The 16,304-nt window shown below is 47.8% G+C and overlaps 1 protein-coding gene across 13 annotated transcripts in view; it reads left to right on the plus strand.

Annotated features, from left to right (window-relative positions):
* The window catches only part of DYSF (dysferlin), a 231,302-nt gene that overhangs the window by 80,778 nt on the left and 134,220 nt on the right, over positions 1 to 16,304 (plus strand). For 7 of the 13 annotated variants that reach the window (XM_025353669.1, XM_025353671.1, XM_025353676.1 and 4 more), the window contains 3 exons: positions 2,289 to 2,357; positions 2,533 to 2,576; positions 6,422 to 6,504. In XM_025353669.1, coding sequence (XP_025209454.1) covers positions 2,289 to 2,357; positions 2,533 to 2,576; positions 6,422 to 6,504 — 196 coding nt within the window. Of the gene's footprint in view, positions 1 to 2,288; positions 2,358 to 2,532; positions 2,577 to 6,421; positions 6,505 to 15,006; positions 15,049 to 16,304 lie in introns of all 13 variants that reach the window. The other 6 variants (XM_025353665.1, XM_025353667.1, XM_025353673.1 and 3 more) reach the window with 1 other exon arrangement.

Genomic DNA, 16,304 nt, shown 5'->3' on the forward strand with positions numbered 1-16,304 from the left:
GGGCACAGAGTTGACAGGGCCGCTCAGCTGGGTCTTGTTCACGTGTCTTTTATTTTAAAAATTTGTTTATCTAATTTTTGAATTAGGTAGTATATTTATTCTATCTATCTATCTAATCTATCTATCTATCTATCTATCTATCTATCTATCTATCTATCTATCATGAAAAATCTCCCTCTTGCTCTGTACCCCATCCAACAATCAATTCATTCATTTCTTCCTTTTCAAAGAAAACCATTGCAATTAGTTTCCTTTATATTATTCTGGTTTTGTGATGCATGTGTAAGCAAATATGACTACAGATTCTTTTTATTCTTGAGACGGAGTCTCACTCAGTAGCCCAGGCTGGAGTCCAGTGGTGCAATCTCGGCTCATTGCAGCTTCTGCCTCCTGGATTCAGGTGATTCTCATGCCTCGGCCTCCCGAGTAGCTGGTACTATAGGCATGTGCCACCACTCCCGGCTAATTTTTGTATTTTTAGTAGAGACGGGGTTTTGCCACATTATCCAGGCTGATCTTGAACTCCTGACCTCAAGTGATTCACCTGCCTTGGGCTCCCAAAATGCTGGGATTAAGGCATGAGCCACCGTGCCCATCCAACTGTAGATTTTTATCTTTTACCTTTTAGCACAAATGGCTGTGCATCACACTCACCGCTCTGCACTTTGCTTTTTCACTTAATCATATAACTTGGAGATTGTTTCATGTCACTACCTAGAGGCATCCTCATTCTGTTTGAGAGCTGCCTAGTACTCCATTGTACGGATGGACCATACTTGATCTAACCTGTTCTCCACTGGTGGACACACGGGTTTTTCCAAATCCTTACTAGTTCAAGCCACGCTGCAGTGAATAGCCTCACACATGTGTCATTCCTCACATGTGCAAGTGTTTCTGTAGGATGGGTGTCTAGAGGTAGAATTGATAGGGCAGTGGGAACATGCATCTGAAACTGCAATAGATAGTGGCCAATTGTCCTCTGGAGGGGTCAAACTATTTTGTTTTCCCCCCAGCAAAACATGAGCATGCAGTTTTCCCATAGCCTTGCCAACAGTGGTCTGTCAGACTTTAGAGATTTTTATGAATCTGACGGGTGAGGAATGGCATTTTGTTGGTTTTCTTTGTGTTTCTTTATGAGTGGGATGGAGCATCTTTTTATATGTCTCAAGGCCTTGCGTCTTCATTCTGTGAACTGTCTCTTCCATTCTTTGCTCTTTCTTCCATTGGATTGGATCGTCAGTCTCTCTTCTTTCCTTACTCCTCTCTATGGGCCAAATCCTGGCACTCCGTCCTGCACCCAGCCCTGTGTGGCCTTTGTCTGGGGCTCTTTTTATAGGGAGGAGGGGGAAGGTGAGGGCAGGGGCCAGCACTGGGTGGACCAGGAACGGAGACATCATCCTCACCCCTGGGGACCTGAAGTCTCTGATTTAAGTCAGATGCTCATTAAATGAGATAATGCACATAAAATGCTTAGCACAAGGCAGGGCTTATCACAGTAAATGCTCTGAAAAGGCTGCTTATTATTTTCATGTGTAGAACATGGAAATCTACCAGGATCTGTGTATCTGAAACTGAATCTTTACCTGCTGCCCCCGTGTGTGGGTACAGGATGCGCTGGGGCTGGCTGAGGGGCCTGGTGTTCCTTATGGACTCCAAGGCCAGGGCTGGCCTCTGAGCTGCTGGTTTGATCTGGTTTCCACTCCTGTGAGGTTTCTTGTTTGCGAAAAGCCTGGTCTTTAGGGCAGGGCTGCTTGGAGGCAGACTGTGGCTTACAGGGTTTGCATCTTCCCTGAATTTTCTTTCATTCTCCGACCTCGGTGCGTGGCTCCCCTCCCCCGTCTCTGATCTCCTAGAGGTCACAGTCTTCCTACATGGTGGATGATATGGGGTAATGGGCAAAAGAGCCTTCTGGGCCATAAGGGCCTCTGGGAAAGCCTATCTGGACTGGACTCAGGGCCCCCACATTTAGGGTCTTGGCCATAATGGGAGGTATGGAGGGGGATTTTCAGCCAGAGGTGTGAGTTAAGGGTAGAAGGGCTGTGGCATTCAGACAACCCACCCTACCCTTACCCACTCCCCAGCTCTGGCTCTGACCTTCCATTGAGCTTTTTCTCTGCAAAGATTCCCTGTGTCTGAGCCCCCTGTACTAGGCCCCAACCCCAGGGTCTTACACCCAGCCCTGAGGGCAGCCAGTGTGGCAGAGAATGGCCACTGGCTGGCATGGTGGCCCTGGGGAGCCCAGAGTCCCCATGGAGCTCGATCCATTGTCCCTTCCCTGTGTCTTCTAGCTCTGCAGCAAGATCTTGGAGAAGACGGCCAACCCTCAGTGGAACCAGAACATCACACTGCCTGCCATGGTGAGCCTCCCACCCCAGCACAGCCAAGGAGGCCCCTGGGGCTCTGGGCTTCGGGAGGTCCAGGGCTCTGCCTCCCCAGCATCCTGCCAGTATCCCAGACTTCAGCTCAGGTGGGGAGGGGCTGTTCTATCTTCAAAAGGACTCTTCTCCCAACATGCCTCTATTCCCTCCTCAGTTTCCCTCCATGTGTGAAAAAATGAGGATTCGTGTCATAGACTGGTGAGTCCTGAGTCTTGGGGTCTTTAGGGCGGGCTGTCTTGGGGGTGCTGGGTCCCTCAGTTTCATTCGGCTCAGTGACTGGTAGTGAGAGTGTGAGGGAGAAGTTTCAGGTGAGGTAATGTCCCCTTGGGGTAGCCAGGGATGGAGAGGGTGTGGGCACTTCCTGGGAAGCTTACTCACACCTGCTTGTTGGCAGGGAGGCAGATAAGGAGGGGCCAGCTGGGATCGGCTGTGAGGAATCATCTCTGAGGGCAGGAGGAGCTGGGAAGGCTTCCTGGAGGAGGTGGGACAGGTGATGGCCTGCAGGAGGGGTGGGGTTTTGCTAAGCTCATGATGAGGATGTTCCAGTGAGGAGAGGCTCACAAACCAAGACCAGGGGCTGAAAAGAGCAGAGCTTCAGGGAGGATGGGCTGCAGTGCAGCCCTGGGTTGGTGGGATGAAAAGGTAGGGTCCCCCGGCTGGAGGAGTGGCCCAGATTGCCTGGGCAGGGGACGCCACGGCAGCTGTGCAGCAGGTGAGGGCAGCAGCTCGCAGGCATCTTAGAAAGATCACAGCATCTAATACTTGTTGAGCACCTACTAAACACCAAACCCCGTTTCCAGCAAGCACTCGACACGAGTCGTCTCATCTGACCATCAGCTCACCGACATCAGTTCGCAGATGAGAAGGCAGGTTGGGAAAGATTGAGTGACCTGCCCGAGCTGACAGCTAGCTGGAAAGTAGCTGAGGCCAGGCTTGAACCCAAGCCTGCTGTTTCCAAAGCCTGTGTTCCTAACCACTAGGCCATGCCACCTTCTGCTAGTTGACAGGAGTTTTCTCTTACACTTGAGGGGAACACTCGGGGTCCACACGTGTGATCTCGGGGCATTGGGCTTCCCAAAAAGAGAGAGTTGTCCTTTCCTTGCCCCCAAGAAGTCTTGGCTGTGTGGTTCCCCAGCGTGTTCTCCTTTGGTCTCATGCCCGTGACACCCCCAACCAGGAGGATAATGAGAGACTAGGGAAAAACCCCCAGGCCACAGAGCCATTAAGCTGTGTGCCAGTTCCCCAGGCCTAAAGAAAACAGCTTGTGAGAATTAGAGGAGAGGAAAGAGAGCCGCCGGGAGGGCCTGTGAGGGAGAGGCTGCGAGGGCAGTGACCACGGGTATGTACCGTGGGGAAGCGGTTTGGAGGAAAGATGTGCTTTACATCCCAGAATGATCTCTTCATCTCAGCTCTCCATGTGTGCCGCTCTGACTGCGGGCAATGGGTTGTGCGTGTCCCTGCGTGTTTGCACATGTGGATGTGTGTGGGTGCGGTTGTCTCCTGTGTTGTGGATGTGTCTGGCCCGAGTCCGGGTGAGCTGTGTCAAAGGCATCAGCGTACTGTACAATCCAAACACATTACAGAATCTGGTGGTTGCATCTCTGGTTTGGGTTGAAGTGGCATTTTTATTGTGAGTCTATTTTCAGACTTGCTGTATTTTCCAAAAGCAACCCCAAGCCCCAAAACCCAACTCTTGGCCAGAAAGCATTCTGCTGCTTCAAGTTCCTATCCAGAAGAGTGCTTTCTTCCCAGAAAATGCAGATAAGCTCTTGTTATTACCTGAATCCTGGAAATAGGATATAGTCCATATGGCCGTTTCTCTGTAACTTAATCTTCCATTTAATTCTTCAGAAATTCCTTTTTCATTAAAAAAACCAAACAACACAAAACAAAAAAAGAACACAAACCACCCCCTACCTCCATAAAGCAAAACCTCTCTCTTCCCACTCTCCTTCCCTCGTCTCCCAATTCAGAGAAGGCTGGAGGTCAGACATCCAATTCCTTCTCAAGTGCTGGTCTTGTCTAGGGTTTGGTCATGAAGACAGTGTACAAATGCCATCGGCTGTCAGTCATCTGGTGCTGAGAATCTCATTGTAAAATGTTCCAGCAAATTTTTACTTTCCAGTTCTTTTTTTCTTTTTGGGATGGAATTTCGCTCTTGTCGCCCAGGCTGGAGTCCAATGGTGCAATCTTGGCTCACTGCAACCTCCGCCTCTCAGGTTCAAGTGATTCTCCTGCCTCAGCCTCCTGAGTAGCAGGGATTACAGGCACGCACCACCACCCCTGGCTAATTTTTGTATTTTTAGTAGAAACGGGGCTTCAGCATGTTGGCCAGGCTGGTCTTGAACTCCTGACCTCAGGTGATCCACCTGCCTTGACCTCCCAATGTGCTAGGATTACAGGCATGAGCCACCACACCCAGCTTTTCAGTTCTTATTAACATCATTCACCTGGAAAAATGGTAAAGATCTGTCTGTGCTGACAATTCATTCTTCCTAATGTAGCACCAGCGATGGAAAACTTTGAAAATCAAAGCTTAATCACCTCCCTGGGAAATACAAAGAGAGAGGAAGGAAGGAGCACAGAAATTGGGCAGAGATTAGGGTACCTCATAGGGTCAGGATTTCAAAGAAAAATCGAAGCACCATGCCAGGGTGTGCTTTCATAATGGGGTTGGGATGTGTCATTTGAAGCTGCCCATGGCTAAGGCACTCACAACAGGGAGAGGGTGTCAAAGAGGCACCAAGAAGAAGGGGAAAATACCCAGGAGAAACTTCCTGAAGGAGATGGGTCCTGCCCAGCCCAGCGTTTCTCAGCCTCTGCATCATTGGCATTTGGGACTGGAATATTTTTTGTTGTGGGGGTTCTTGACCTAGTGGTTTTGACCCCAGGTCTAGCCTACCCGGGAAGCAGCAGGTGGCTGCAATCAAAGCTCTGGTCTCCACGTCAACATCTCTGGCCTCAAATCCCAGCTTTGCCATCTTGGCAAATTATTTAACCTTCTCAACGTCGGCTTTCTCATCTGAATTTGGGGCTAATTGTACCTACCTGGTCGTGCTGATGTGAGTTAAGTCACTTGATGGTTTTAGTGCAGTGCTTAGCTCTTAGTAGGTGCTCAATAAATGTTAGCTCAATTACTGTTTATTATCATCAAAGGAGGCAGGAGTGGGGTTCAGAGGGAGGGTCTGCACAGGACGTGGTTGGCTAATAGGTGAATCAATCGGTTAGCTTCCTTGAGCTCCTGGCCGCAGTCCCCTACACTGGTTGGGGAGCCGAGAATTGTGCCCCTGGAAGCAGGCCATGTGCCATGCAGGAGCAGTGGTCCAGGAATCAGGACGCCAGGACTTCCATTCCGGTCTTCCCCTCCCTCCCAATGACCTTGGGCAAATACCTACATGGCTTTGAGCCTCAGTTTCCTCATTGGTGCAACAGAGATAATAATGAAAGTGCTTGTTTCTCAAGGCTGTGTGAGCCTCCGGTGTGATAAAGGCTAAAAGTGCTCCGTTACGTACAAAGTCAGATACAAAAAGGAATCGTGTATTACCACTGGCTACTTCAAGACTGTGGCCTTAGAGATAGTTTCTTCCTGGTCACCTAGTTTTCTCCTTGATCTGAACATTTCTTTAGCTCCTGGAGCCTCTCAGTTCTCCCTGGGTCTGGGAATCTGGCTCCCTGAAGAGTCTCCCCGAACAGTCTCCCCAGTCTCTGGCCCTGCCTCCTTGCCTCCGCCCTCCTCCCTGTCAGCCTGCAGATGTGTCTGCAGAGATCCAAGCTGGCAGCGGGGGCTTGGTTGCCTGATGGGATGCTGGTGGTTGGCGAGATGAACTAGTTCCCTCTCAGAGAGTCTTGGGCACGTCTTCTGTGCAGTTTCTTCATCTCTGGGATTACCAGTCCTCAGTAACCTACCAAAGTGAAGACCAGGAGCGCTCTCTGCCCGCCCCCCGCCCCCCCGCGATGTGTCACTAAGGCCGCATACTTCCTGGGTGGGCTGTGGCCTGCAGTTCCTTCCCTGTGTTCAGGCCCTCTCTGCTCCCTTGCTCTAGGGATCGCCTCACTCACAATGACATCGTTGCTACCGCCGACCTGAGTATGTCGAAAATCTCTGCCCCTGGAGGAGACATAGAAGGTATGTTTCCTCTTCGTTCTGCCCTTTGACCCCCTGTGCTCTCCCCTGTCCCCCCTCTATCCAGCTTATACCTCTACCTTTGAGAGTTCGCAGAAAAGGGGAGATGATAAGGCCTTTGTTGCCCATTTTCCACTGAGAAGGGCTCTGGCAATGAAAGAGAGGTCTTGCAGACATTTAGGGTTCTCCACACTTGGATTGTGGGATATGCCACTGAAGGGCACAAAGAGGATAATTCACTCCTGCAGAGAACATTGGCTGGCTGTGGCCATGCCATCCGTCAGGTCCTGCATTGGCCGACTGTGCTCTAGCGGTTTCAAAAGCTACTGAAATAGATCTTATTGGTCTATTAAAGAAGTAACTCATCGTCATTTTGTAAAATTTTAAATAAAGAAATAATCTGAAAGAATATAAAATTTACCTGAAATGACCCATAAGCCCACCCCTCCAGACAGAACTATTAGCACTCCGAGACCTTTCGGTATGTGTGTATATATCTGTACATGCATGTAAGATGTGTGTATTTAATATATAGATATGTATATATATACATTAGAACAAATTGTTTTGAAAATTGCTTTTTGATACTTGACAATACAACATAGATATCTTTTCCTGTTATTAAATGTTCTTCTATAATACAATTTTAAATGAATACACATGTTCCATTACGTGAATGTATCATGATCCATGTTAACTAGTTGATGATGAACATGTAGGTGTTTTCAAAATTTTCCACATTATAAGCAACTAAATTGGCAATGAATATTTCTGTAGCTGAATCTTTATGTAATTCATGAGTTTCCTTTTGGATAAATAGCTAAAATTGGAAAAGATTTCAACTTTTTTTTTTTTTTTTTGAGATGGAGTCTCACTCTATCGCCAGGCTGGAGTGCAGTGGCCCAAACTCGGCTCACTGCAACCTCCACCTCCCCGATTCGAGCAAGTCTCCTGCCTCAGCCTCCCGAGTAGCTGGGACTACAGGTGCACACCACCACGCCCAGCTAATCTTTGTATTTTTAGTAGAGACAGGGTTTTACCACGTTGGCCAGGCTGGTCTCGAACTCCTGGCCTTGTGATCCGCCCACCTCGGCCTCCCAAAGTGCTGGGATTACAGGCATGAGCCACTGCACCTGGCCTAGGATTTCAACATTTTTAAGGCTTTTGATATTTATCAAAATTGCCCTTCAGAAAGACTGGACTATTTTATACTCTTATCATGTCCCTAGGCTTATTTTGCTATGCCCTCCCCAACACAGGGTAAAATAATATTAAAAAAAGAACTTTGTTAATTTGATAGGTGAAAATGGTATTTCACTGTTGCCTTAATTTTCATTTTATTGATAGCTGGAGAAGTTGATGATTTCAATTTGAATATATTTAAATAATTATTTTATATTTATATATAACATGTTTGTATAATTTATATTCATTGTATTATAAATGTCCTATTTATGTTCTTGGCCTATATGAAGAAATGTTTATCTTTTTCTCATAGTTTTGTAAGAGTTCTGTATATATATGGATATTAACTTTTCCTCTGTCATATATGTAGTAAATAACTCTTGTTGGCTTTATTTTACCAATTAATAGTTTTTGACCTATAGAAACTTGAAATTTTTATGTAGCCAAATCTGTTAGTCTTTTCCTTAGGGAATAAGGCAGGGATCTAGCATTACTTTTTTCAAAATTGTTCTTTGGTGATACAAACACTGTATTTTGAGTAATCTTTTCCCTGTATTTCAAAATGCTGCCTTTATCACGTACTAAATTCCTAAATGTGTTCTTGGGCCTGTTTCTCTGTTATCTTCAACTAGTATGTCTGCTTATTATTTCTTTGGTTTTGATATCTGGGTTATGCTGGCTTTGTAAAATTAATTGTAAAGATTTAAAGTCTTCTCTAACATCTGGAATAGTTTATATAACATAAGAATACAGTCTTTTGAGGGTTTGAAATAATTCACCCATAAAACCATATGGGCTGGGTGCCCTTTTTGAGTGGGTATAGTAATAGCTCTTTAAAAGCTTTTCAATTTCTCCTGTGATGATTGTTATTTTTAGTTTGCTGCTTTTACTCTGGTCAGTTTTGATAATTTATGTTTTCCTAGAAAAGCATCCATTACATTGAGGTCTAATTTGTTTGCATAGTGTTGCACAGAGCAAATTTTTATAATTTGAATAATTCTCTCTACCTGTGGTGTTTTCCTTTTTCTTATTTCTAATGTTACATATTTGAGTTTTTTTTTTTTTTCTTGATTAGCTGGTTAGAAGTATATTTTAAAACTTTATCGGACTTTTAATCTTTGCACTCTTTAACTCTCTTTAGACTGATTTTATTGTTTCCTTCTTTAACTTTCTAGCTTCTTGTCTTTATTTTAAAAATTTCCCATTTAAATAATGAAAGTATGGTTTCTGCCTTCTGTGTCATGCTCAAACCCTAAGGTTCAGCAGACCCTAAGGTTGTATTTAATTCTATTATTTTTTTTAACATTTAAACATTTGATCTATTTTGAATTTATTTTTGTGTGTTTTCTGAGAGCAGTCCAATTTGATTCTTTCATAGTTAGTCTATTTTTTTCCTGACTAGATGCTGCTCATAGGAATTTATCTTTTTTCTGATAGTTTAGAAAATTATTTTAATCTTTCTTGGTAAAGGACACTTTCCATTGAATTTTGTCTGAGACATGATGAATTCTTAAATCTGGGTGGAGGATTGTTTTTTAAAAATTCCGACATTATGCCATGGACAGCTGAAGGCAGAGTGGGGGAGTGGGGAGAGCTCCAGCTCTCCAGCTGGCCAACTTGGGTTCAAATGCTCTTGGCTCTGCTTCTTTGTAACTGAGTGAGTTGCTCCAGTCTCCGTAAAATGGGGCTCTTGCAAGTCCCAACCCTCACGAGGCGGTTGTAAAAATCATGAGATTATAAAGGTAAGGTTCTTATAAAGTCTGGTACACAATAACCCTAAAGTAACATTTGCTGTTTTTATCATTAAGATGGGCTTTCTATGTTGCTAATCCGATTTTTTTTTCTGTACCAATTCTGCCTTTTACTGCTTCGTACATGGTTTAAAATGGGCTATTGCATTTGTAGGTTCTTGTCAAGCTTTCTTTTTCCCCTGTCACTCCTTTTATATTTTCCTTTACTTCTTTGCTCCTTGTCTGTTCTCTGCCGGCAGTTCTGCTTTGTTCCACAAAAACTACATCTTCTTGTACTCTACTGAGGATTCCAAATCATTTTCTGCAGTATGCAGGTGAATGCTTTCCTGAATCTTATGGATGCAGTTTCCATATCCTGGTTGGCTCTCTGCCCTCTCCCTGCTTTATTCACTCTCCCGCAAGATCTGTTCAGTGTTGGTATCTCCCACAGATAGGGTGTGTGGGTCTTTCTCTGTTCATCCACCTGCTGAGATCTTTAGCTGGAGGACAGGTTAACATGCCCAGTTTCTGGCCGACTCTACCCAGTGCTCTTGAAGTTGGAGATCATCTCCAGATTCTAGATCTCTAGGAGACCTCTAGGAGAGGAGACTGGATATACCATTTTTTAAAATGTTCTTTTTTTTTGAGAAAGAGTCTTGCTCTTTTCGCCCAGCCTGGAGTGTAGTGGTGGTGTGATCTTGGCTCAGTGCAACTTCTGCCTCCCGGGTTCAAGCGATTCTCCTGCCTCAGCCTCCCAAGGAGCCACGATTACAGGTGCCTGCCACCATACCCGGCTAATATTTTGTATTTTTAGTAGAGACAGGGTTTCACCATGTTGACCAGGCTGGTCTCAAACTCTTGACCTGAGGAGTTTCTGACCTGAGGTGATCCACCCGCCTTGGCCTTCCAAATGTTACATCGTTTTTAAGCAAGACATTGTTAACTTAGACTTCTAGCTGCTTGATGTCCTCATGTCCTTCTGTAAATGTAGGCAGCTATCAGAGGCATATACCTGATATTGCTTTCCATTCACTTCATTCTTTTAGGAGATGTTTATTGAACATATGCCTTGTGTCAGGGGCTGGGCATAGAGGGTTCAACAAAATATTCTTGGTCACACCGTCAGGGAACTTAGAGTCCTGACAGGCCACAAACAAGCAGACAAATAAATATATGGGTATAAGTTGTGTTAAGTGCCCTCGAAGAAAAGGACATGCATGGTGAAAGAGAATAAGAGAGTAGAGGAGAGCTGCTTCTGCCTGATGGAGTCAAGGAAGGCTTCTAGGAGGAGGTGTCTTAGGCTGCCAGAGGGGAAGCCACCGGCATGTGAGGAGTAGGTAGGAAAGAGTTCCAGGCAGAGGTGATGACATATGCCAAGGCCATGTGGCAAGAAAGAAATGAAAAGACTGGTTTTGCTGAGTTCTCTGAAACATTTAAAGGGCAACTTTTAATTATAGAAAATTTCAAGTACACGCAAAAGTAGAGAATTGTACAGTAAACTCCCAGGCACCCTCCCTGAGCTTCCACATCTAGCTGCTCTCTGCCTTCTGATTTCCTTGTTGGGACTTTAGACTAGTCCCAGAAACGACCTTCCTGCAGGCACTGCAAACCTGCTCTTCCTGCCCCAGCCCCTCCCTTCCTCGCTGGGGGAACAATGTGTTCCGGGATGTGGCCCCGCCCCTTCACTTATTGCTGTTCAGATAGTTTCTGAGAAGGGCTGTCTTCCCGAACAGGTAGAGAGATCTGGGGGTGGTAATGCAGTCAGAGGGTCACCTCACAGGTCAGCACTCTTGGTATGGAAGGAACCTCTTCTTCAGTTTTCTGGCTGGCACTGTCTCTGTCTCTGATTCCAGGGGCAGACACTGGTGGAGGCACAGTGGGGCATTTCTGACTGTTTTCCGACAGTCGTGTTTCACGAGGCTGCAGCGGTGCTTGTCGCCAGCCCCCTGACGGAGAGTTCGCATCCTCCGACCTACCTTCATTTCTATGCTGTGTGAGCCCTCACTTTTCTCTGTGTCCGCAAGAGTGTGTTGGTGGGAAGGCGAGAAAGATGTTTTGTGGTCACTAGATGGCGCTCAGGTCACAGGCAACCCAGCGTGCTTCGGAAGGCATTCAAAGTTGGGCCCACCTTCCATCACCGATGGTTCTGGAAATAAATGAGAATCTTCTTGCAACCAGCTAACCGGTTTTGAACATGCAGTTAAATAGCTAGATCTAAGTGGCAGTAAAAGAGTTAAACTTGTGCATCCAACTGGAGCTGTCTTGGATGACTCTCGGACTCTGCCGACCCGTTCCTGCAGAGGTGGGTCCCTTTCTGGGGCCAGGGCCTCTCTCTGGCCTTGAGGTCGGGCCCTTGCCTTGCTCCTGCCAAGCCTCCCTGACCTGCGCGCAGCCCCCTCGGAACGCGTCGCTCCAACTTTCCTTCCAGCCCTTTTTTATGTTGTTTCTCCACGTTGTGGGCTTCTAGCCCATTGGGGCGATAGACAACACTTGTATTTCCTCACTGCTCTCAAAGCCCAAATGAAACTGAACTGTAAAAACAAGTTCTTTCTCTGTATTTCCCCGCCTCAGGGTTCACCAGATGATTTGGTTCAACTAGGAGTTTTTGTTTTTCTGTTTTTGTTTTTGTTTCCAGTGAGGACAAGACCTAACACTAACCTCTTAAACACCTCTGCCCACAAGTTTGCCTGGGCACACTAGAGTGTTCCTTGGACCCTGTGCTCTGAAGTATTAAGAATTTTGTTTTTTAAAAAAGAGTGCTTTCCTTAGAAGTTGCAGGTCTTTTGAAAGGTAATAGGCACATGAGCTCTGTGAAATGTACACAGATTCTTTCATAACTTTATACATAGGAAACTCATGCTCCATAAATAGCACTTGTATCTTAGTGTTTTCCATAGCTAAGAAATCCAAAGTTAGTCTCTTTTCATCTCTGGAATGTAGATGATGCTGATTTCCCAGCAGTTTTCAGTTTCTCCTCTTGCCTGGCGCAAGTGAGAGTCAGGCAGCCAGCTGCCGTGGGCTTGGGGATGTGCCGAGAGGCAGAGAGAGCTGGCGGGGCAGACTGCAGGTGACGGCCTCAGCTTCTTCATGCACCTCCCAGGGACTGTGTGCAGGGCTGGGACTTGTGGCTCACTGGGCTAGGAGGTCCTGCTCTCTATCTCCTTCAGCTTCCCCCAGGTGAGGCAGCTGAGCTTTGTTGCTCGGGTCACCGAACTGGGAGCATTCATCTGTGTTTTGGACTTCCATAGCCCCGGCTCCCTGGACTGAGGGAAAACACAATAAAATACTTGTGTTTTGGCAGAAGGGTGATGTGGACGAAATAGAGGCTTTGTCTTGGGTGGCTTCACTAGTCACTGTGCCCTTGAACTGTCTGCAGACACAGGGGCGAGAGCCCAGGATGGGCCTTCACACCCAGAGACTGTGATCCGCCCCCAAGTCAGGAGTCATTGACCTAAGACATCAGCAGGGCCGTGTCTTATTGCATATTCCCAGTGCCTCCTCCTGCACCTGGTTAGGTTTGCTGAATGAACAAATGAATGAAAGAATGTGTGAATTAGGTTGGGTGCAGTGACTCACACCTGTAATCCCAGCACTTTGGGAGGCCGAGGTGGGTGGATCACCTGAGTTCAGGAGTTCGAGACCAGCCTGGTCAACATAGTGAAACCCCATCTCTACTAAAAATATAAAAAATAGCCCAGCATGGTGGTGGGCACCTGTAATCCTAGCTACTTGGGAGGCTGAGGCAGGAGAATCGCTTGAACCCGGGAGGTGGAGGTTGCAGTGAGCCGAGATCATGCCGCTGTGCTCCAGCCTAGGCAACAAGAGTGAGACACTGTCTAAATAAATAAAAAGAAAAAGAAAGAAAGAAAGAAAGAAAGGAAGGAAGAAAAGAAAAGAAAGAAAGAAAGGAAGGAAGAACAGAAAAGAAAGAAAGGGTGAATTAATGAAAAGGTGTGGTTGGGAGGCAGGCTGCTCTGCAGTTACCCACTTGGTCCTCTGAGCCACCAGAGGCATGTGTTGGTCAGATGGCCGATGGGATTAGGGGGACTTCTGCGTCTGGGCTGGGCACCAGTCTGCAGCCAGAATTCAAAATCAGTCTGGGTGGGAAGCCAACTTTGCCTCTGTAAGAAGCACATGGGGGTTGGAACTGTGACCTTGGCCTCATTAGCCCAAGATAACAGGCCAGGCCTGTTAGCAATCATTTAGAAGGAGCTTAAAATGGGATCTGTTTCCTTCCGGTGGTCCCTGGCCACTGCTCTCCTTGGGCCTGCAGCTGTGCCTGTGTTGGCCCTCTCGCTGTTGCAGAAATCTCCCCACGAGCAGAGCCCTGGCTTGCCCATGGAAGGAAACCTCTTGCTTTGGAGATGAAGGTGGCCATGAATTATGATTTATGCAGCCCTGGTGTCTGCCGGCTGATGTTTGTAGCTGAGGCCTGGCTGAGGAGGGCCGAGGGGCTGGGCCGGGCCCTCCTTGCTGCCTCTGCCCTGTCCTCACTCCGGGCGGCCATGCTGCCTTCTCTCTTCTCCACTCTGTCTCTCTGTGTCTTTGTGCACTCTTCCTTCACAAAGTTTTCCTCAACCCTTGACTTCTGACTGCAGTCACAGGGCTAGGGGAAAAGAAGTGTTTTCTGGAGGACAGCAACAGGTAGAGGTAAACGAGGAAGGGAAGTAATCAGCAAGTTCACCAACCACGTCCCGGGTGGGCACGTGACCTCAGACTGCGTCACACTTTGCTGTTGCAGAAGGAGAATGGGAAGGTCAGATCTGGGAAGAGGCAGAAATCAGAGAGGACAGTGGAGGAAGACCGAGGGGTGTCCGCTTCCTTGGCGGCATTGTGTACCTGCCTAGCAGTGAGGGACAGATTCAGAGTCCATATGTGTGCCAGAGCATTTCCTTCCTTGCTTTTCTTATTTCTAGACATTCCTTACCAACATTTAGGGGCACACCCAAGTGTGTAGCGTGTTCAGCTTGTGGACAGCGTCTGGCTCTGTGCTTCCCTGGAAGCGGCCTGTGTCAGAAGCCAGATGCCAGTGAACATGCAACGTGGAGCCTTCAGGGGTGATTCTGGACATGGCCACTAGGTGGAGATGTTGTGCCTTGAAATGTCCCTGCGCAGCGCGCCTGGTTCCAAGTGCGACCTGCCTGTGGGCTTGGAGTGTGGGGTGTGCCTCGCTTCCTAGCTCTGGCCCTTTTGTGTCTCCCCACCCTTCCGTTGTGTCTGTACTTTGTTCCCCTCACTTATCTGGCTATCATATGGAAAAGCACATTTTCTTTTCTGAATTATTCCTTGAGTGTATTGAATCAAATTTCGGGTCCGGCAAACGGAACACACAGAGTGATGGGCAGGCCAAGTGGGACCCCTAGGGCTCATGGGGTGTTGGGGGCTGCGTCTGGAGGGGCCGTGATGATTTAGTTTATGATAAATTTACAGCTGGGCAGGGGGTGGGGCCTCGGGCTGCATCTGTTTCACAGCCTGGAGCTGTCTTTCCATCTGTCTGTCTGCCAGCTCTCCATCCACAGCCTGTTCATGTAACCGGTACTTCTCCCAGCCATGCCCACCCTAACCCCTATTCCATTTCTTTACGCTTCAGAGGAGACTGCAGGTGCCGTCAAGCCGTCGAAAGCCTCAGACCGTACGTTGCTGTCACCTTGGGGACAACCAGGGGAGCGGGGCCTTGGGTTTCGGTTAGAGCGGCGAGGGTGCTGGAGGCATGGGGGTTTTTGATTTGCCTGAGGTGGGACTGAGGTTCCCCCACAAACGTAAGTCTCTGGACTTACATTTGCTGTCGCCTCTCAGCCTGTGTAGAGCATGTAAATCGTCTGGAATGCTTTAAGGGCCAATTTCCTCCCATTTTCCCCAACCCTTCCTAAATGGGATAGGCTTGGGCCGATGCTCCAGTTAGACCCCTCTGTCTGGTAGTGAGGGGTAGGGGCAGGCATGGGGGTCTGGAGTGGGGCAAGGGGAGTGTGAGGTGTTTCAGGGGCCAGGAGGAGGCCAAGAGGAGTTAAAAACTCTTGGAGTTGAAATCCTCAAGGTAAATCATAATTGAGATGATTAACGCAAATAATTAGTAATGCTCCTGTTAGCCCATCTACCTGGGCCTCCCACCTCTCCTGAAGGCCAGTGCCCTGTCTGTGCTGGGGTCTAGGAGAGGGAAGGTGTTGAAGGAGGTGGGGTGGCCCCTGGCTGAGAGGGGAGGTGAGGCTCCAGCCTTCTGGTCCCTCCCTGTCCTGGCTCCTCCCTCATCCCTAGGGTCTCGGCAGGGGCTGGACTCGCAGTGCATGACCTTAGGTCTGGCTCAAACACTTCTCTGCTGAGGCCATTTGTTTTGTGCCTACTTTGGCTCATCCTTGTGTGGACTGATTGGGTCGTTCCAGAGGGTTCCCATCTCTGGCCCTGCTTTCCACCTTTGGTATTTTGGAAACAACCTCTTCCCCATTCCTCTGAAAGGGACCGTGTGGCATTTTAGGGTTTTCAGGGTATGGCCAGTAAAGTCCCATTGGGAAACTCAGTTGTGAGCTGGAAAATGATGTTAGCAAAAGAGAGCCTCCAAAAAAGGATGGAAAGGATGTGGAGAGATTTCCCCTCTTCAGGAGTGTAATTCTCTCTGCTCTGACCTGCTCTGTTAAAAAATGTTCTTTGCACAATGTGTGTGTGTGTGTGTGGAGGAGATTCTGGGATGAGGCAAGGCCATTAGGGCAGGGGGTATGTGCCTGGCGGCTGCCCTAGGGAGGAGGAACGTCTAGCTGGGCTCCATCCCTGGCCTCCTGGGAGACGGTTTCTCTTGTTACCGGGCTCTGGGACCTCTTAGGTCCTCCCCATTGGCTGCAGGGCCTACAGTGCCTATAGAAGCATAGGATGGAGAGCAGATGCAGGACTTGATGGGGT

Source organism: Theropithecus gelada, chromosome 13 (genome assembly GCF_003255815.1).
Source record: "Theropithecus gelada isolate Dixy chromosome 13, Tgel_1.0, whole genome shotgun sequence".
NCBI classification, from domain to species: domain Eukaryota; kingdom Metazoa; phylum Chordata; class Mammalia; order Primates; family Cercopithecidae; genus Theropithecus; species Theropithecus gelada.